The sequence below is a fragment of the Syngnathus acus genome, chromosome 2 (genome assembly GCF_901709675.1).
Source record: "Syngnathus acus chromosome 2, fSynAcu1.2, whole genome shotgun sequence".
In the NCBI taxonomy this organism is placed as follows: Eukaryota; Metazoa; Chordata; class Actinopteri; order Syngnathiformes; family Syngnathidae; genus Syngnathus; species Syngnathus acus.
The window spans coordinates 8,000,567-8,021,680 of NC_051088.1; the positions used below are offsets into that span (position 1 = coordinate 8,000,567).

At 41.5% G+C, this 21,114-nt stretch overlaps 1 protein-coding gene across 3 annotated transcripts; it reads left to right on the top strand.

The window, feature by feature from the left end:
* Positions 1-819: 819 nt before the first annotated feature.
* Positions 820-16,692, top strand: ampd2b (adenosine monophosphate deaminase 2b). Of its 3 annotated transcripts, none has more exons than XM_037246429.1 (18): positions 820-3,344; positions 8,892-9,016; positions 9,110-9,240; positions 9,746-9,814; positions 9,895-9,997; positions 10,072-10,270; positions 11,434-11,575; positions 11,660-11,749; positions 11,863-11,992; positions 12,076-12,270; positions 12,349-12,480; positions 12,743-12,906; positions 13,355-13,481; positions 13,553-13,716; positions 15,080-15,200; positions 15,333-15,506; positions 15,569-15,679; positions 15,891-16,692. In XM_037246429.1, exons 1-18 carry the CDS (start codon positions 3,254-3,256, stop codon positions 16,104-16,106), a joined length of 2,484 nt encoding a protein of 827 aa, XP_037102324.1. In that variant the 5' UTR covers positions 820-3,253; the 3' UTR covers positions 16,107-16,692. The 3 variants fall into 3 exon arrangements, with proteins under 3 accessions (XP_037102324.1, XP_037102325.1, XP_037102326.1); XM_037246430.1 differs by lacking the exon at positions 15,891-16,692 and adding an exon at positions 15,781-15,868; XM_037246431.1 differs by lacking the exon at positions 820-3,344 and adding an exon at positions 6,387-6,496 and having other exon boundaries at positions 15,891-16,106.
* Positions 16,693-21,114: the final 4,422 nt, after the last annotated feature.

Consider the following 21,114-nt stretch of genomic DNA (forward strand, 5'->3'; position numbering starts at 1 on the left):
TGCGACTGGCTGGCAACCGGTTCAGGGTGACCCCCGCCTACTGCCCGATGACCGCTGGGATAGGCTCCAGCACGCCCGCGACCCCCGTGGGGGCAAGCGGTACAGAAAATGGATGGATGGACGGACGGATGGATGGATGTTTGAATTTCCCTTCTTGAACATATTTAAATTATAAATTATAAATATTAAATCACAAGCAGTCTCAAAGGGCTTCACATAGACAAAAATTTACAATTATTCTCAAAGCATCCCCTGATCTTAAGCTCCCAAAGTAAGTGTTTAATGAATCTGTTGTGAATGTGAATGAATGCTTGTTGGTCTCTATAAGTTATTCCCAAACTATCACAATTAGCGATCATCAGGTGTGCTCTGATAAATTATCCAATTTCACTTTATTGGTCTGGAAATTATGATTTACTGCAAATCGGGAATCTTGTTCATCTACTACAATGCCACTGACTGCAGGGACAGCCAGAACAATAAATGTTCCTCCAGCAGAGGGCAGAAAATATATTTCACCCATGAGTCACCAACTCTGGTCCTCGAGAGCCTCTATCCTGCATCTTTTAGATGTTTTCCTGATGGGGCAGGCTCTTGTGGCCTGGACACTACAAAACGGGCAAACTACGGTGGCACATCGAGTGACGCCGACCAATCCCATTAGCCCCGGAGATGGCATAGCCCCGCTTTGTGCTCAGTCTCTGCGGTTCTGATCTGTTGACAAGATTACTCAGAGAGCCTCGGCTCAAGCACAGAGGCTGAGGATTAACACTTGACATTTTAGTTTGCGGGTTACAATCTTCAATGCATTCATTCAAAACTAGTTTTTCATCAGTTTGCTTTGTAGCCTATACTATATATAGAAGGCGTTGACAATCATAATGGCCCTCAGAAGGAAACTATAACTATGAGAGCGGCCCTTGACAAAAATGAGTTTGACACCCCGGCTGTAGACAGTAAAGAGTTGAGGGAAAGTAGGTGTCTCTTCTTCCATTTGTGATACTTCATTGAGGTTGGACTCCACTTGGTTCCACCCACTGAGGAGCTCAGCTAGATTTTCCCCATGTTAATCTTTTAGTCTGCCAAAGAGAGAGGTGTCGTACTCTCACTGATGACGCATTGACATGCTCGCTGATGCCATGTTGTCACGTTTACATGTGACAGCTGCAGTGGCACCTTCAGTCAGCCCTTAATCACCATTAAAAATCACACATGGGCTTCTGAGTGGTGTTATATTGTATCTATTTTTAGCTTGCCATTGTGCTCAAATTAAGTTGTTGTTAATTGCTAATGTTGTGCAGCAGTAGCACAGCTGGAAAGCAGTTAAATGTCAGGAAAAGCCTACAAGAAAAGAATTTGATGCACTTTATTCAGTGCACAGCACAGTTATTGATTTACGTTCGAATAGGAAATAATAAAATCAAAAGCAAAAATGTCTTTCTTTACAAGTATGCTCAGGTTCCCGTGGTATTCATGTTACAGCATATGGTTGCACTCCTGCGGTTCCTATTTTCCCCTCTGCTGCATATTTCAACCAAACAAGCAAATTGCAGTGACTTGTTAACAGGGCATGGAATAGACAGATGACTGTGTTTCCAAGGTCAGTTTCAATGGCACTTGTACTGCTTGTGCTGCTTGTGCTGCTGCCGCAGAGGGATTAGCCGCACAGACAGATTATCTGTAGGGGGAAGTGGAGTGAGGGTGCTTTCATGTAAGGAAACACTTCATTAACTTCTTGTTTGCTCATGTTTCACACAACATCACATTGACTTGCAGGATGTCATTGCTCAAACCTTTCAAAAGTTTCACTTCCTCCTATTTTAGATGCAAGAAGAGAATGCAATACAAATTCAAGTAGTCTTATTTACATGTGATAAATTCATTGTGTCAATACTGCACAGTATCACGTCCCTTGTTAAAGGTTCACCATCCAAAGATGCAAAGCTGCAGGCTACTGACTACAGACTAGTTTAGAATGTGATTAAATGACTGAACACTGGATTAATATGCCTTTGTTTGAGACATTTTATCTATATGTAATACCATAATGATATTTGTTTTTAGATATCATAATGGTTTTGAATGTAACCCACAGCATAGAGCAGAAATATAATTCTGCTGCAGTCTTCAGACAGTTATTTCTCATTTCCACAAGAGGGCGCTGGCTCATTTCTGAACATGGTTGATGTAAAACGACCGAGAGTGGAATTTCTAGGTATCCATGCGTGCAAATTATTTGGAACAATTTTGTCTCTTTCTGAAACATATAATACGTATTTCTCAGGTGACTGTATCTAAATATACCTGTAACATTATTACTCTACAATAGGAAAATGGGCCATTTTATAGCCTGAAGTATGTGCCACCAGAAACAATCAAATATTGAATAAAATATAGAACAAGTATTTATTTTTTATGGGTTGTGGGTTTCTTAACAGTTCACATGAGGCTTTATTTGTTTTTTGATGTGCATTTGGGGGGACGTTTTATATGTGTGTAGGTTTCTCATCCCTATTCAGGGATTAAATGTTTTATTAAGAAGTAATTTTATAATTCTGGAAATTATTTTGTCATGATACCATGTCAACCCTTGGTCAAAATAAATCAGCTGCTTTATGGATTTTATACCATTTTTGTTTGTCAGTTAGTTACTTTGTTTGTTTCTTCAATTGAAAAAGAATCCAAGTTTAAAGCCCACACACAATGTCTTTTCCAAAATTAGAACTTTCCACTCCCTTGATTTACCCACGCATACTTTTGGTTGCCATGGCAACAGTGTAGCCAGGAGGCGTATGCTGCTGAGTGCGTAGATCATTTGTATTCTCTGAGCGCACGTGCATGTTTACATGTGCTGAATGATAGAAGGTGTGCGTGTGTGTCGGTTGGCGGCCACGCGTCTCCCTGTTACACCCCCAACCTCCATCAATGCTGCAGCTCCAGCGCTGATGTCTTCTTAAGGGCGGGACCAGATTTTCTGCAGAGGGATACTCTGCAGCTTCACACTGTACCAACCAGTTTGGCAATACCTGGCTCCCAAGAGCGTATGCACACACTCACACACGCGCAAAAGTAGACTGCACTTGAGCCCCCCCAAGCATTCAGCATCAGTACAATACGTATCTCATCATCTGCTTTTCTCTCGCTCTCTTTCTCTCTCGACCCCTGTCTCGCTGTCTCTCCATCGACGCTGACAACCTCCGCAGCTCTGACTCATTCAGTTCTCCATACAAGTGGAAGCACAGGAACTGGCAGCATGTCCTCCAACGTGCCCCCCGGGGCAGCCAAAAGCAAGCCCCACTCTCCCTTCAGGAAGCGAGGAAGCCTGCAATACACAACCAGTACAGGTGAGTGACATCTTCGAGGAGATTGAGAGCTTACTGTAGTATTTTGTCTCATTGTAGTAGTGCCACGGAGACAGTGAAGCACTTTGAAATATGGACAGAACATAACCTGTTGATTGGCTGAGAGGCCAATCAACAAGACTGCAGCTCTCATTTAATTGAACTCTTCTGTGTTCAACTCGGGAACATCACATGCAAACATCCATATTCATGACATGGATGCTGAAATTATGTCTGTTTGAAAGTCTCTCCTTACTGTGTTTTCGGTTCATGGTTTGCTTTCCTATGCCGTTGTAGAGCTGCAGGATGTTACTTGTGGTATACACTTTTCTAATAAGTGCAACACTAACAACACTGCTGCAAGACAGTGTCATGTGTCCTGCAGGGAGATCTGCACAGGATTTGATCCCCAGCATGAATGAGTGGATTATCCCTCCTGTGTGACGCATGCAAACATTAATACAAACTGCAGTGTAGTACGACCGTCTCATGTCAGTCAAAACGTAGAAATTAGTGTTTAATGGGTTCTTGTCCTGTTTTGCAACATGCCCTCTACCACCGCCCGCTGGCTTATCTTTATTCAATTATAAATGACTTGTATAATGAGGGCTGGGTCTAATACCTGGGTTATTTCAATTAGTTTCACCAGAGAGTCATGTTTCCAAATTTAGGAGGAGCTCTGAGTTTGATGCAGTGCAGTTGCGCCACTGCAACCACAATAATAAACATACTGTGAAATGAATATCTCACTTATAGTGTCAAACAAATCTGAATATCAGAACTGTTTTTCAAGTCAAAATATTTGAGACAGGTCTTGTATTGGATATTGTTATCGTGTGAAATTGCGCATGATGATCCAGCTGGTCTGTAGCGGATTGCTGACTTCTCCTACTGGGCTAACGCAGACAAACGTGCTTGATATTTGGCCAACACAGTCAAGGTAACAGATTAAGACTAAATTATTTTCGGGGCATTCAACGTTTCTGCTGTCATTTCTCTCATTTTGTAAAGGCTGTATTGAGAATCGTTCCACATGAGTTTGCAAAGGTGACGCAATAACAGATTTTTAGCCTATTCAAGGCTATTTTGGAGCATATTGTGTATGTATTGAATACCAAGTAGCAAAATTGTGGTATGGTGTATTAATGGTTACTACATTTGCCTCACAGTTCTGAGGTGTGGGGTTTGAATCCCAACTGCAGCCTTCCTGTGTGGATTTTGGGTTTTAGCTATTCCCTTTGTGCTTGTGCGGTTTTCCACCTGCTTCCTCCCACATTCAAAACCATGTTTAAGATCAAGTGAAGACCTAATTGTCCTTAGCAACCAATGTACCCAACCACTCGCCCAAAGTCAGCTGGTAGAAGCTCCAGCTCACCACCAACCCTAATGGGGACAAGTGGTGTAGAAAATGGATGGAAGATATAGCTAAAGGTTCATCGATTTTTGTATGTCAATGATGATAGTGTTACCCATGAGACAAAGAATCAATGTAATGTGAGGCCAGAGACGTCTGTAATTAATGTTCATAGCCATGTTGTGTGCATAAACTCTTGTGTCAATTACACAGCCTCTTGCCCTCATACAACCACTATCATGACTGCTTTATTTATACAGCACATTTCATACACAGGGCAACTCAGTGTGTGTGTGTGTGTGTGCGCGCGTGTGTGTGTGTGTGTGTGTGTGTGTGTGTGTGTGTGTGTGTGTGTGTGTGTGTGTGTGTGTGTGTGTGCGCTTGTGTGCGTGTGCGTGTGTGTGTGCGTGTACGTGTACGTGTACGTGTACGTGTACGTGTACGTGTGCGTGTGTGTGCGTGTGCGTGTGCGTGTGTACCTTTTAAGGTACATTTTATTCAAGATTCAAGAGTTTTTTATTCGCCATGTTTGAGCGTGCCAAACAAGGAATTTGACTTCGGTAAAACACACCCTCTGTTCAACATTTAGGTGACTAACAACACTCAGGACATGTGAAAAATGGCAAAAACAGTGTAGACAAATTCAAAAAAGGTGTGAAGAGCAGGATGTTATTGCACAGTAATGACTCTGAGACTCTAAGCGTATATGTACACCTTTAACAGAGACACAGCTTTGCTTTATGTCAGCCTTCGTCTTACATTTTTTTGAGAACATCAGCTCCACTTATATCATAACAAGTATCTCTGTTTTCAAGCAGTTGTTTATGGTAATACAGTAAATAATTATGTACTTTCTACGTTATTTGCACAGTTTGGCATTTGGCTAAGTCATAGGATTTCAAATTACAGGTTGTCCTCAACTTAAAAACATTCGACTTACAATTTACATTTGTAGATAGGAACAAAACACTGGCATAGCTAGAAGTGGGGTCACAGGACCACTGTCCCCCTGTTAAAGATGCTTGGGCCCCTCAGGTGCCAGGCCAGATTTTTGGGTATTTTATAATTTTATTCTGGGGGTTAAAATCAGGGGATGTAGAGAATAATAGTCAACTGTGGGCATGTGAAACCCTTTGACACAAACAGCAAACATGCTGTTTGCACCTGTAGCCAGACTTTATACAGCCGTGCCCTAGATGCTCACATTTTTGCAACCATGGTTATTATCAAGTGCAAATTTACCTTGCGTGCAGGCAGATTACAATTGTAAACCAATGTGTAATTTGTTTCACAATGATTGAGTAATATAGCGTATTGTGTTTTGTCTACATCCCACATACACAAACGGGGATGTGTGCCTCCTCAATCATAATGGGGTCATCAAAGTGCTGGCCCTTTAATTTCATCCTCGTGAGAGGACATGAGGCTCCTATTTTTTGGACAGTCCTCATTTTCTTGAACAAAAAACAAAAAAAGATGTTGCACTTTCTGATTGAGAAACATAGATTACACAGATATCTGGAGTACATGGCACCTTAAACTGGCAGAATTCACTGTTGGGAGGAGAGGAGTAGGGAGGTGGGGGGACGTACTGCAGTTGACTTCCCACATCCAACGGTGATGCATGCCGTTTACCCCCCCCCCCCCTCCTCTGAGCTCTCCCATGGTACATTCCAGAGAGATGTCAGAGGCGTTTAAATGAGAAAGCTCAGCTCCAAAGGCAACTAGTGCAGCGACAGCTGGCCTGAACAAGGAGGGGGCATGTGAGGGGGAGTTCATGGATCTGCTGGACCACCTTTTTGTATGTATGACAGGGACAGAGCAAGAAGGAAGACTGCGGATGAATGTGTGCCTGCGTGCGTGTGTGTGTGTGCGTGCGTGCGTGTGTGTGTGTGTTGTTCTCTGGGTGTTTCTCTTGTTTCCTTCCTCTCTGTTGTGTTAAAGTCATCTTAAAAACGGACGGAAGATGACATCTTGGGCCATTGGCCGTTTAGCGGGCATGCTCCATCTCTCTTTTCCTTTCTCCCTCATGTTTCTCCCTTTCTATGTTCTGGTAAATGGGCTCTGACAGGTATGCTCTGCCAGCCTTCTCCTGAGCAAAAGCACAAATCCCACTCTCCTCTATACCTGCCCTGCTTTCTGTACTCTCCTCCTGCATGTCCCTTGACAGCAGTGCAGTTTTCAGCACATTAAGCAGTATGCATGAGGATTGAATGAGCCCCCCCAAAATAAAACAAAAAAACAAATAATATAACTTGGTCAAAATGGTTGTCATCTATTGTAAAGAAGTTATCTTTTGTTAACAAGACTTGGCTGTATAGAGTTTTCCACTAGAATCCATAAGACTGATGTACACATCATATGACTGCAAACTGAGAGATGCTTTCTAAAAGGAAAGCATAATAGTGCCTCATCATCACTCTGCATTGTGGGTTGTAAGTTGCTGTCTGGGTTTTTTATTCGTGTTTTGGACATTTGCTGGCTTCTTTTTTATGCATTCACCAAGGGCATCTGATAGTCACTGGTATTGCTTGTTGGACGTGCCTGCTTTACAACTCTCACAGGAGAGATATGTCTGTGTGTACACATTTGAGTCATAGGAATCTCGTATGGAGTAAATCCTGAGCCTACACAGTCAATATGTACAAATCCAAAAATGGTAGAAGGTGTGTATTCACTCTCATTTAACATGACTTTGAATGTTATTGGATAATTCTGAATGCAGCCACATCCCCAGTTGTTAGAGGGTGTGCACAGTTGTGCAACCACATCAATCATTTCAGTTGTTAGATTTTACTTTAAATTGCAACGTTTTCTTTTCTTTCTCAAAAACCTGATATTTGAACTGGGGTATGTAGAGAGTTTTTGATATCCACTGTATAAATGACCTACCTGTGCATTTTACATTGAACAGTATGTAACGCTTTGAATTGGACTATTGAAATATTCATGAAGTTGCCGTCTCTTGACAAGATGGTTTGACCTCATTTCTAGGCTTACTGGTAACAGGTGAAAAATGATATGTTGAATCTTTTCAGTCATCTGGCCACTCCTCAAGGTTGTTTGCTGCATTTTCACCCCCTGCTGCTTTTGCCCTGCTCATTTATATCGATAATAGTCCACGATGAAAAGATTATGTGGTATCAAAGTAAGTCATGCGTTAGTGTGTGGTTGTATAGAGATGAGATACTATTATGTAACCATAGATGCATCTCATCCAAATATAGCAGCCATTAGGGGATTAGCCGCGGGTCCGTTCGGCTCGGCTTCACCGCGGCCCAGCTTGGATGTCTTTGCCGCTGGTCGCAAGCTGCCCTCGACAACACTGTCCTGTGCTATCAGGGGGAACTGATATGGCCCAAGGTGACGGGTGGCAAGGATAACGTCTTGGCAGGCCATTGCTTTACATAGCACAGGCACATCTGTGGCTTTGTGGCTAAGAGTGAGGCATCACTTTGTCTACTGGCCTGCAGTAGATTGGATGGCACAGCTTTTCTTTTTCTGGAAAAACTCACCTCTTTACTGATTTTGTGCATGAACAAGTTGTGCTTTGGCACCATGTTGTAAAATGTTTCTGTCCATGAAGTATGTTGAAGTGAGGTCAAATGCCAGGTGGGGCACGTGTGACCAACATGTTAATTATATAATGTTATGAAGAGGTGTACTTATTACAATTTCATAGACAAAAGATACTATTTATGGTCAGTGAGGAGATTTGAGTGGGTGTGAAATATTTTCCTTTTCCTATAGTAAAGTCAAGTTACCCAATACCCTGCTCTTATGATGAAAGATAAGTATTAAATAGCAAAGACTCTGCTCATGATTCTAGTTGTGTTATTCAGGCAAACTTGTTCTACATGTTGAGTAGGATGTGTTGAGGGGCTCAGCAGAAGGTGCTGCACGACACAAGTTGCTGCGACTTTGTAGTCTCCGTTTGTCTTTATTTATTTTCACTCAGCCTTTTTAAGAAGTGTTTGTCTGTATAGCGCTGGGATTTTTTTCACTGCCATCTTTCATACTGTACAGGACTCTTTTGAGAGAGAGCATATTGGTCTTGACTTTGATCAAATATACAATATCAAACCAGAGGGTAGACATGATTGAGTGAAGCTCTTCTGCTGGCAAATGTCCATCCAAAATGTGTAATTTGATCACAAGTCTGAGTGAGATGGAACAATTACTTTCTCCTTTCGTAGTCGACCTCCGTGGTGCCCGCCACCTCCTCACACCCCAGCATTCCTTGCCTGGGATCCCCGTGGCCTTAAAACAATCCATAGATCTCCGTACATCCATGGACGGCAAGTACAAAGAAATTGCCGAGGTCGGTTTTCTGCGGTAGCTGCGATAGCGTTCACGTTTGAATGAACTTCAACATCCAATATTACATTGTACCTGTGCTTGTGTGTCTGTGAAGGAACTGTTCTCACGCAGCCTAGCAGACAGTGAGATGCGCAGTGCTCCTTATGAATTCCCAGAGGACAGCCCCATTGAACAGCTCGAGGAGAGACGACAGCGCCTTGAGCGGCAGATCAGCCAAGATGTCAAGTGAGTGGGAAAAAAAGAATAACACACGTTCAGGAAGCAGACATTGATGAATAGGGCTTTGACACCTCTTTCATGGAAAAAAGATTTTCAATTTAGCATATCTGTCTACAACATTAATTCCCAACTATTGTGCTCCAACACAATAGAGATCGTTAGGTCTGCCACAGGGAATAATGTACTACTTAATCGGTGCAAAACATATTTATTTATTGATTTAATCCTTTGTTCAGCTATTTATGCAAGCGACATATAGTGACAAGAAGACTACTTAAAAGCCTTTTCACTACATGGCAGAAAGTAACGTACAATAAACATTGCCATTCATTGTCACACATGCACCATGATGGTAACAGAATTCATATTTAGTCAAGCGCTGCTATCAGCCACAGCACGCCGCAGTCACTGACCGTGTCAGTAAGATGAATTGTTATCTTTATTGGTCTACCAAATGAAATGTCTGGTGTATGTACTGTGACCAGTGTGAGCTCAACCTCTCTGTCCACAGGTTTGAACCAGACATCTTGCTGAGAGCCAAACAGGATTTCATGAAAACAGACAGCGCCGTAGATCTCGAGTGAGTATCTTGCAATTATCCATTCAATTACCTAATCCATGTGCTCAGGAAGAAAAAAAAAAAGGCATATTTTCTGTCAGATACATGAAGCAACAAAGTCAAGCGCCAGATCTGCTGGAGAGAGAATTGCTCCCCGAGAGAGAATACCAGCGGGTCACCATCTCTGGAGAGGAGAAATGTGGGGTAAGTCAAACCGTTTTTTTCCAGATATATTACATGCTCTTCATTGTCTCTTGTTCTGTTGCACCCCAATGCAGGTTCCCTTCACGGACTTGCTGGATGCTGCAAAGTGTGTGGTGAAAGCCCTGTTCATAAGGCAGAAGTATATGGGCCTGTCGTTGCAGAGCTTCTGCAGGACCACCGCCCGGTACCTGCAAGAGCTAAGCGAGAGACCGCTCGACCTGACTATCTATGAGGAAGAATTCCAAGAGGCGACGGAGGCCAGTGTCGCAGCAGGTGCGTTGTGGCACTCTACCGTTCAAGACGCTCTGGGTCTTGGTCACGAGTGAGGGAAGAATGAAAAGGGGGATCGACAGGCAGATTGGCGCAGTGTCTGCGGTGGTTCGTTCTGTCATGTTGATGAAGGAGCTGAGCTGAAATTTACCAGTTGATCTACATGGCTGGGAAGAATAAGGTCCTACTTTAGAAATAGGGTGAGAATCCCGGTCAAATGATCTTAAATGGTCATTTATCATCATTTTTTAATTAGTCATGTATATGTCACGGCGACTCGGTGGCGCACTGGGTAGCACGTCCGCCTCACAGTTAGGTGGGTGCGGGTTCGATTCCACCTCCGGCCCTCCCTGTGTGGAGTTTGCATGTTCTCCCCGGGCCCGCGTGGGTTTTCTCCGGGCACTCTGGTTTCCTCCCACATCCCAAAAACATGCTTGGTAAGCCGATTGAGCACTCCAAATTGTCCCTAGGTGTGAGTGCGAGTGCAAATGGTTGTTTGTCTCTATGTGCCCTGTGATTGGCTGGCAACTGGTTCAGGGTGTCGCCCGCCTACTGCCCGATGACGGCTGGGATAGGCTCCAGCACTCCCGCGACCCCTGTGGGGACTAAGTGGTTCAGAAAATGGATGGATGGATGGATGGATGGATGGATGGATGGATGGATGTTTATGTCCCATTATCTTCTATATGTAAAATTATAGTTATTATCTATAAATCAATGGTGTATATTCCCAATGAGAAATACTGCTAGTTTTCACATAATTTGGTTAGTCAGACGTTTTGGAGTGAAGCAATCACAAGACCAAGGTTCCAGCGCATCTCGAAAATCCCATTTAGTACAGTACAGTACATTACAAATGTTGCTTTATATTGCCACAAAAATGTAAGTGGACATGCCTGACCTAGTAAAAACATAACTTAAAGTCACAATTTCCGTTGCTCTTCGTCACAGCCTTATTTCTGATTTATCTCGAGATATTCACAACCAGGACTTTACTATCATCCTGCACATGACTCCCACATTAACACTCAACCACCATCCATCTGTTGCACACCTCCGAACAGGCCGCCCAGCGTGACGGCCTTCTTGCGCTGAGAGATGAGTCGCATGTTTATTTCCACCTCCTTCAAACCTGACACTTACTGTGACATTTTGTGCTCCCACAGATGCCACAGTGCACCCACCTGTTTCTGGAACGCACCCCTACAAGAACAAGGACCCGAGCAGCATGCCGCCCGACGTGGGCTACGGCTGCACGATGGTGGATGGTGTCATGCACGTGTACACGTCAAGAGAGACCATGGACAAGTGAGTTATGGATGGTTCTCAGAAAATATGGTCCAGCAAAAAATCTTTTTTTTTCCATTCTTACATTTTGCATGTTGCTTGCAGGAGCACCGAGTTGGACCTGCCATATCCGGACCTGCAGGAGTACATTGCTGACATGAATGTCATGATGGCCCTCATCATCAATGGACCAGTGTACTTTTATTTTCCTTTTTTTGAATGCATTTTCCACCGTTGAAGTCTTTTTATTAATTCAACATGGGAGCTATCGAATAAGGATAACGGGTAATTACATTCTTTCCCCGCAGGAAGTCCTTCTGCTACCGTCGCCTGCAGTATCTAAGCTCTAAGTTCCAGATGCACATCCTCTTGAATGAAATGAAAGAATTGGCAGCGCAGAAAAAAGTCCCGCATCGAGACTTCTACAATATCCGGAAGGTAGCGCCGTCAGGATCTAACTTTGCCAAATGTGTGTTTTCCGTCCAGGTTGTGTAATCAGCTTCCTGTTTGTATGTGTCAAGGTTGACACGCATATCCATGCCTCCTCCTGTATGAACCAAAAGCATCTTTTGCGCTTTATCAAAAGAGCCATGAAGAAGTATTCTCAGGAGATTGTCCATGTGGAGAGAGGAAAGGGTCAGACGCTCATGGAGGTATTTGAGACGATGAACCTGACTGCTTTTGACCTCAGTGTGGACACTTTGGACATGCACGCGGTAAGTCAGAAGCCTGATTATCAGAATTTTTGGTGTAGGTGATAAATGGATGGACTCACCTTTTTCTTCCACTTGCAGGATCGCAATACTTTTCATCGATTTGACAAGTTTAATGCCAAATACAATCCCATTGGTGAATCCATCCTGAGAGAGATCTTCATCAAAACGGACAATCACGTCGAAGGCAAATACTTTGGCCACATTATTAAGGTAACGATGCGCCTTCAAATGTAGCCATCAGTGCAAAGCAATGCAAACCTTCTTAGCTGCTATCATCCTGAGATCACTTGTTTTTAGAGTGTGATCATGTGACCTTCCTAACATGAGGCATGATTGAGCCCTTAGCCACTATGATGTCATTTGACAGCAAGTGGCCACCTGACAAGGATAGAAGTTAAAAGTACAGTTCAGTATCAATATTTCATTAGAGACAAACAAAACATGGTGACCACGTTGTGTAACTGTCACTCAGGAGGTGATGGCTGACCTGGAGGAAAGCAAGTATCAGAATGTGGAGCTGAGATTGTCCGTCTACGGGCGCTCCAGAGATGAGTGGGAAAAGTTGGCAAAGTGGGCTGTCAAACACCAGGTCTACTCGGCTAATGTGCGATGGCTGGTGCAAATGCCACGACTTTTGTAAGTGACACAAAGAGGTTTTACTCAGCTAACAATCTAACTCCTGGATTTTCAGGCAACAGTATTTTTGAGGGAGGGAGCGAGTTTGGGAGCAAGTTGGGGGAGAGAGAGAGAGAGAGAGAGACAGAGAGAGAGAGAGAGTGAAAGAGTGTGAAAGAGAGAGAGAGAGAGAGAGAGAGTGAAAGAGTGTGAAAGAGAGAGTGAAAGAGAGAGTGAAAAAGAGAGACAGAGAGTGAAAAAGAGGCAAAGAGAGACAGACAGCGAGAGAGATACATGGCTGTGGAAAGATTAAAATTAAAATACTGCATGATAGGCCAAGGAAGGAAGGAAGGAAGGAAGGAAGGAAGGAAGGAAGGAAGGAAGGAAGGAAGGAAGGAAGGAAGGAAGGAAGGAAGGAAGGAGAAAATAAACAATACTATTTTAACACAACTTTTTGTTTTCTTCCAAGTGATGTCTACCACACCAAGAAGCAGCTGTCCAACTTCCAAGAGATGCTGGAGAACATTTTCCAGCCTCTGTTTGAAGTCACAATCCACCCAGGCAAACATCCGGAGCTGCACCTCTTCCTTCAGCATGTACTGTATTACATTCATGACAATGCATTTCTTAGCCCCTCAGAGTTACATGTTATGGGTCTCTCTTGCAGGTTGTGGGTTTTGACAGTGTGGATGATGAGTCCAAACCAGAGCAGCATATCTTCAACCTGGACAGCCCGCTGCCGGCCAATTGGACAGAGGAGGACAATCCACCCTACTCCTACTACCTCTACTATATGTACGCAAATATGACTGTTCTGAATCACCTGCGCAGGTATGTGGGCTCCCTGTGGCTTGTAGTACGATCCTTTGTCTTCATGCCATCTTCTTGTATCATTTTTATCTGCATAGAATTTTTTTGGAAACAACCTTTGTATTCATGAATGTAAAATGGATATACTACCATTGAGTAATATCTCAATGGGCTGGAGCACCGCTGATATAGCCTGCGAGCTCCATTCTTTCTCCGGCATTTAAATTGTCAAGACTCCTGTAATTATCCATTCATCCATCCATCCTTCTATTATCCTAACCGCTTATCCTCACAAGCGAACAACCTCACGAACCATTCGTATTCACATGCACACAGCCACTGAGTGGGAATTGATCCCCGCTGCCCCCACACAAGTCAGGCATGAGTACCCCTACACTATCGTCTACCAGGAAATATATTTGCATTAATTTAGCTGTTTTCAAAATAAAAAATACTATCAAAGTGCACAATATAGTTAACGTCTTAAAAATCAAATATGGATGATAATATAGCAAATATTTTTCTCAACAATTTTACATATACATACATATGCATATGAATATTTGGTTTTATTGTATCGAATTTATAAATAAACAACAAATGTGGCCGTTGAGAAGTTCTCTTATCATTGATCTAGAGCAGTGGTTCTTAACCTGGACTCGATCAAACCCGAGGGGTTCGGTGAGTTGTTGTAAGGGGTTTGGTAGAGCCTCCGCTGTGGAAGTCACCTGATTTATCGTGCAAATTCGTGATGACGCATATCTGAACTGGTCTCTCAAAGGAAACAGCAGAAGTCACACTGATTTGCAGGTATATAATTTGTTGTGAGTTCATGCATTGTGTCGGTTTTGTTCTTTGAACAAGGTGATGTTCAATTGTTCATGCACGGCTCATTTTGTGCACCAGTAAAAAACATCTATGTCTTGAATTTGAAAAAAAATCACATTTTATTTTTCATTTAAGAGGTATTTGGTGAATCTGCATATGAAACTGGTGAGGTTCGGTATGTCCAACAAGGTTAAGAACCACTGGTCTAAAGTTTTATAGCAATCATATACACGGAAGGCCTTTAAAAGATGATAAGGTATTGTTTGTTGTCGAAACGTCTGAGGCAGCTTCAGTGCAGTTCTATTCAATTCGTTCAATTCTCGACATTTTTAAATGCTTGATTGAGCAATATCAAAACAAATGTCCTGCCCCAATGAAAAAAAAGAGGCACAAGACACCCTGGCCTATGACAAACCAAGTGCGGATACAAACAGACCATCAATAAAACACACTTTAAAAAGACCGATTGCCTGCTCTGTATTCACTACAAACAGCGCCACCTACTGGATATGTTCCAATCCAGAGACTTGTGTTTGCCATTTGTGTTTCAATGCAGGCAGCGAGGCTTCCACAGTCTTGTACTGCGTCCACATTGTGGTGAGGCAGGCCCCATCCATCACCTGGTGTCTGGGTTCATGCTATCAGAGAACATCTCCCATGGGCTACTGCTCCGGAAGGTTTGAACCACAATATCACAAAACCCCAGAGGCAACAACCACCATTATATTTTGCTCAACCCAGTGACCATCCTGATCAAGTAAATCTAAATGGAAAAAGTGCACCTGCGATGATGTCTTATCTGTCCACAGGCTCCTGTGCTTCAATATCTGTACTATTTGGCTCAGATTGGCATCGCCATGTCTCCGCTAAGCAATAACAGCCTGTTCCTTAGCTACCATCGTAACCCTCTGCCAGAGTACCTCTCCAGAGGCCTCATGGTCTCCCTGTCCACAGACGATCCTTTGCAGTTTCACTTTACTAAGGTTAGCACACAGACAGTCAACTATCTGGAACATGAGAGTTAGTGTGTACACTTTTGTTGTAGGAGCCCCTGATGGAAGAGTACAGCATTGCTGCTCAGGTGTGGAAGCTGAGCTCTTGTGACATGTGTGAGCTGGCCAGAAACAGTGTGCTGATGAGCGGTTTTTCTCATCAGGTACCCAAGACTCTGCATGTCCAAAGTTTTGAAAAAATTGCTCTGTTGATGTTACACAATCCTTATTGATACCCAGGTTCATTGTACTGTCTGCCATGTAGTGGAAGCCCGTGGAATTGTTCTGCCTGTTATAACGCATCTAATGGGCAATGGCAACGTGGTTGGGGATCACTGCGCTATACAATTAAAACTTATTACCATTCCGGTTTAGATGAAGAGCTATTGGCTCGGCCCGGACTATGTCAAAGAAGGTCAAGAGAGCAACGACATCAGGCGCACCAACGTCCCGGACATCCGCTTGGCATATCGCTACGAGACCATGTGTGAAGAGCTCAATTTAATAACGCAGGCCATTCGTACGGACGAGCTGGACACGATTGAAGAGGAAGAGAGTCTGTGCATGGCTGCTCCACAAGCAAAGCAATGAACTAACCCCATGGAACACAAAAATAGTTAAAACACTGTGGAAAATACTGAAACAGTTTGTGTTTATTTCCATGAGGTGTAACTTTTCATTGTTAAGTCTCCAAATATTTTATTTTATTTTTATATGATTTGTTGATGGTCATATCTTGTCAGCTTTTCTGTGTCAGCATCCAAGCTGTTATTGTCATAAACCTGACATCTCTTTGCTGTTTGTTTGGTAATTATTCAGTCTTTTGTGAATATTTGAACTCCTGGCCCCGAAGCCCAGATCCCCCATAGTCTGGCCCTGGTCATTGCTCGTCTCCAGCGATAATGCAAGCAATCTAAGGATTCATTTCTGTTCACGTGTGCTGCTTGTGCGAAGATGCATGATATGTCGCTGCACTCTCAACCCTTGTACAAAGTCAACTGTTGCCAAATGGAGTCATTTGAAAAAATGAAAGTTGGCTGAGATTCTTATGTCATATCATTCAATGTCTTAATGTCTTTGTGAGAAGTACAAGTTGCAGTTCTAGGCAATGCTTGTCTCCACCCAGGTGATGCTGCACTGTAGTTGTTTTGTGAAATACAAGTTCATGTTCCCTGTCCTGCTCTCCTTGTGTGTGTGTGTGTGTGTGTGTGTGTGTGTGTGTGTGTGTGTGTGTGTGTGTGTGTGTGTGTGTGTGTGTGTGTGTGTGTGTGTGTGTGCGTGCACATGTCAAGACACACAAAGAGATCGGAATTGCGTTTCCTACTAGCGTGTGTGTGTGTGTGTGTGTGTGTGTGTGTGTGTGTGTGTGTGTGTGTGTGTGTGTGTGTGTGTGTGTGTGTGTGTGTGTGAGAGAGAGATGTGTTCAGGTACACCCACTTGGCATCCATGTGTGACTCGACCACAATGTGGGGGACCTGATGATAAGCCGACATGACAGAAGCAAATAATGTCTGCTCCCATTATCTTCTCTTTCCCCTCGGCCCTGCAGGAACCTTTTAAAGGGCCAAACATTGATGCAAACACACATGCACAGAGATGCGCATATGTACAGTACGCCGTAGATATGAGCCGTGTACTAACTGCGCACATATGTATGCCCATGTTACATGATGTTGCACAATACAAAATTCTAAGAATGAGTACTCTGGATTAGTTTTGCAACACTGAAACTACTTGAATAGTATACAATTGCACTTGAAGCACCATTGCTTTGTGGTCAAGCGCTGCATTCAAGTTTTCTGAGAGATCTAAAATCTTTTTTGTTTATATATGTGAAAAAATCATTTTAATACTAAGCATGTTCTGTACTTGTAACTGCCTTGCTAGTGGTTTTTTTTCATATATATGATATAAAATTATACACACACACATATATATATATATATATATATATATATATAAATATATATATATATATATATATATATATATATATATATATATATGTGTGTGCGTGTGTGTGTGTGTGTAATTTACTACGGAAGCCCGTCAGGCATCGTGACAAAGTAAGTTATTTTGGCCTTTTTACATCTAATATTTTATTTGATGACTTTACTTAATTTCATCGAGTTCGTTTTATTCATATAGTTCATTTTAATCAGTAGTTAACTGTGAATACTTGGTTGGTTATTACGCAGGTGTGTGTAATCAAATGCCGGTGTCTCTATTTTTAAGAGCGTTGAAACGCATGAGGTAGGAACGATGTATTATAAATTAACTACTACTGACAATCGTAATAGTATGGAGAGTATAATAATAAACAACTTTATTAAATTATACGATAAAGTATTGTCTTACTAATATTGGTAGTATTGTAGTAAATGTTCTCGTTCGCGCGAGGCAGAGCGCGAACTTAGCACACGGGACAGCACGAGCTTGTAGCTTCGCCTACCATACTTCAGAATTTTTTCTCTAACCCGCTTTACAAATATATGGAAATGGTGTGCACTGTTAGAACGGTTTATAGACTTGCCCCTAAATACGGGAAAACCTAAAGGTATGTCTCGTGAAAAAATGTGTTCATCTCGTCTATTTGAAAATATGCTTCGTTTTCAATTGGTTGATATTCATACAGTATTCTGGTGTCTTTGACTGCCTTAAAGTGTTGATAACCAGCTGGAATATTAATATTGCCATATTGTGGCCGAGTTTAACTGTGAATACTAGGTTTTGTTTCTATCGTAATGCGCAGGTGCGTGTAATCAAATGCCGTCTGTTTCCATTTTAGATAGCGTTGAAACGCATGAGGTAAGAACGATGTATTATGAGTTAACTACTACCAAATATCGTAATCATATGGAGAGTGTAATAATAAACATTATTAAATGATACGATAAACTATTGTACTAATATTGGTAGCATTGTAGTAAATGTTCTCCTTCGCGCGAGGTTTAGCGCGAACTTAGCATACGGGGCAGCACGAGCTTGTAGCTTAGCCTTCCATACTAAACGATTTTTTTCTAAACCGCTTCACAAATGTATGGAAATGGTGTGCACTGTTTGAACGGTTTATAGACTTGCCCCTAAATATGGGAAAACCTGAAGGTATGTCTCGTGAAAAAAGTTGTTTATCTCGTCTATTTGAAAATATGCTTCGTTTTCAATTGGTTGATATTCATACAGTATTCTGGTGTCTTTGACTGCCCAAAAGTGTTGATAACCAGCTGGAATATTAATATTGCCATATTGTGGCCGAGTTTAACTGTGAATACTAGATTTTGGTTCTATCGTAATGCGCAGGTGTGAAAAATGTGTTTGTCTCGTCTGTTTGAAAATATGATGTGCATTGTTGCTTCGTTTTCAATTGGTTGATATTCATACAGTATCTTTGTGTCTTTGACTACCCAAAAGTGTTGATAACCAGCTGTAATATTATTTTTGCCATATCATGACCGAGTTTGAGGGTTTAAGCATTTTAGAGAAGTAATTTTAATATAATTTCATATTCATTTGTTGTGTACCAGTGGTCGGCAACTCAAAATATTCAAAAAGCCATATTGACACACACCCCCCCCCCCTAAAAAAAAAAAAACTTTGCAGCATGTAGGCAGAAAATATAACAATACTCATGGGCATATTTTATGTTTACTAAAAACTGATTGAAGCTTAGTGGCTCAACGCTTTGTATTATACTAAAGCATGAAATCATGTTGTACAAACAGTTCTTCTGTAATTATTTACATTCCTTTCAATTATGCTATTACTGTGGTGTCTTATCAATTAAAAAACAAACAAAATAAACTATTTTTCCTTTGTCATTTTTTTTTAGGGGGCTGCGCGAATTGCATTTGCCTTCATTTCAATGGCGTACTGTAAGTTGCATGTGTGTTCATTTGGAGTTCCGAATATTACGTCAGCCATTATGATCTGAAGACTTGAGGAGAACAGCAAACAAGTAAGTCATTATCACCAATTTACAAAGGTTACACTTTACGACAAGTATTTTGGCATCTCCCAGATGTTTTAGTTTTGTCTGAGCCTAATGCTAACTACAATGCTAACAAACCTAGATTAATGTTGCAGTCGTTATAACTCCAATATAACACCAATATTTGAACACAAACTTGCAGCAACACTTGTAGGCTGAAAATATAACAATACTCATGGGCATATTTTAGGTATACTAAAAACTGATTGAAGCTTAGTGGTTCAACTCTTTGTATTATACTAAAGCATGAAATCATGATGTACAAACAGTTTTTCGGTAATTATTTACATTCTTTTCAATTACCGTTTTTTGCCATGTATAATGCGCAAAATTTAACTAATTTATTGTCCTAAAATCTGGGGTGCGCATTATACATGGCTACAAAAAAAAAGAAAAAAAAAAAGTTTTTTTTTTTTTTTTTTTTTTTTTTTTTTTAAGAAAATCATGGTACAACAATTTTTGAAGAAAATCTTGTCACGGATGGTTCTTTACAACGTCACTTTCCTCTCTTTTCATTTTAACCTAACTGATCGCGGTGGTGCCTTTCTGGGCAGTCGGAGAAATCAACGCCAACAAAAGTTTATTTATTTAAAAAAAAATACATCCAGCCTAGTTAAGAAATCACCAGAAAGATCACCATGACAATTGTGAATAATAAATAAATAAATATTATATATATTATATATATTATTATTATAATAATAAATAATTGTGATAAATAACTGGAACATCACTCAAATATTGGTGATCCCGTTGAGAGTCTCACATATATATAAAATTATACACACACATATATATATATATATATGTGTGTGCGTGTGTGTGTGTAATTTACTACGGAAGCCCGTCAGGCATCGTGACAAAGTAAGTTATTTTGGCCTTTTTACATCTAATATTTTATTTGATGACTTTATTTAATTTCATCGAGTTCGTTTTATTCATATAGTTCATTTTAATCAGTAGTTAACTGTGAATACTTGGTTGGTTATTACGCAGGTGTGTGTAATCAAATGCCGGTGTCTCTATTTTTAAGAGCGTTGAAACGCATGAGGTAGGAACGATGTATTATAAATTAACTACTACTGACAATCGTAATAGTATGGAGAGTATAATAATAAACAACTTTATTAAATTATACGATAAAGTATTGTCTTACTAATATTGGTAGTATTGTAGTAAATGTTCTCGTTCGCGCGAGGCAGAGCGCGAACTTAGCACACGGGACAGCACGAGCTTGTAGCTTCGCCTACCATACTTCAGAATTTTTTCTCTAACCCGCTTTACAAATATATGGAAATGGTGTGCACTGTTAGAACGGTTTATAGACTTGCCCCTAAATACGGGAAAACCTAAAGGTATGTCTCGTGAAAAAATGTGTTCATCTCGTCTATTTGAAAATATGCTTCGTTTTCAATTGGTTGATATTCATACAGTATTCTGGTGTCTTTGACTGCCTTAAAGTGTTGATAACCAGCTGGAATATTAATATTGCCATATTGTGGCCGAGTTTAACTGTGACTACTAGGTTTTGGTTCTATCGTAATGCGCAGGTGTGTGTAATCAAATGCCGGCTGTTTCCATTTTAGATAGCGTTGAAACGCATGAGGTAAG

Excerpts from the sequence above, each read along its gene's own strand:
- ampd2b (XM_037246429.1), top strand. The coding sequence starts at position 3,254 with ATGTCCTCCAACGTGCCCCCCGGGGCAGCCAAAAGCAAGCCCCACTCT. Across the intron at positions 3,345-8,891 it reads GCAATACACAACCAGTACAG|TCGACCTCCGTGGTGCCCGC; the intron begins GTGAGTGACATC and ends CTCCTTTCGTAG. Across the intron at positions 11,750-11,862 it reads CTCATCATCAATGGACCAGT|GAAGTCCTTCTGCTACCGTC; the intron begins GTACTTTTATTT and ends CTTTCCCCGCAG.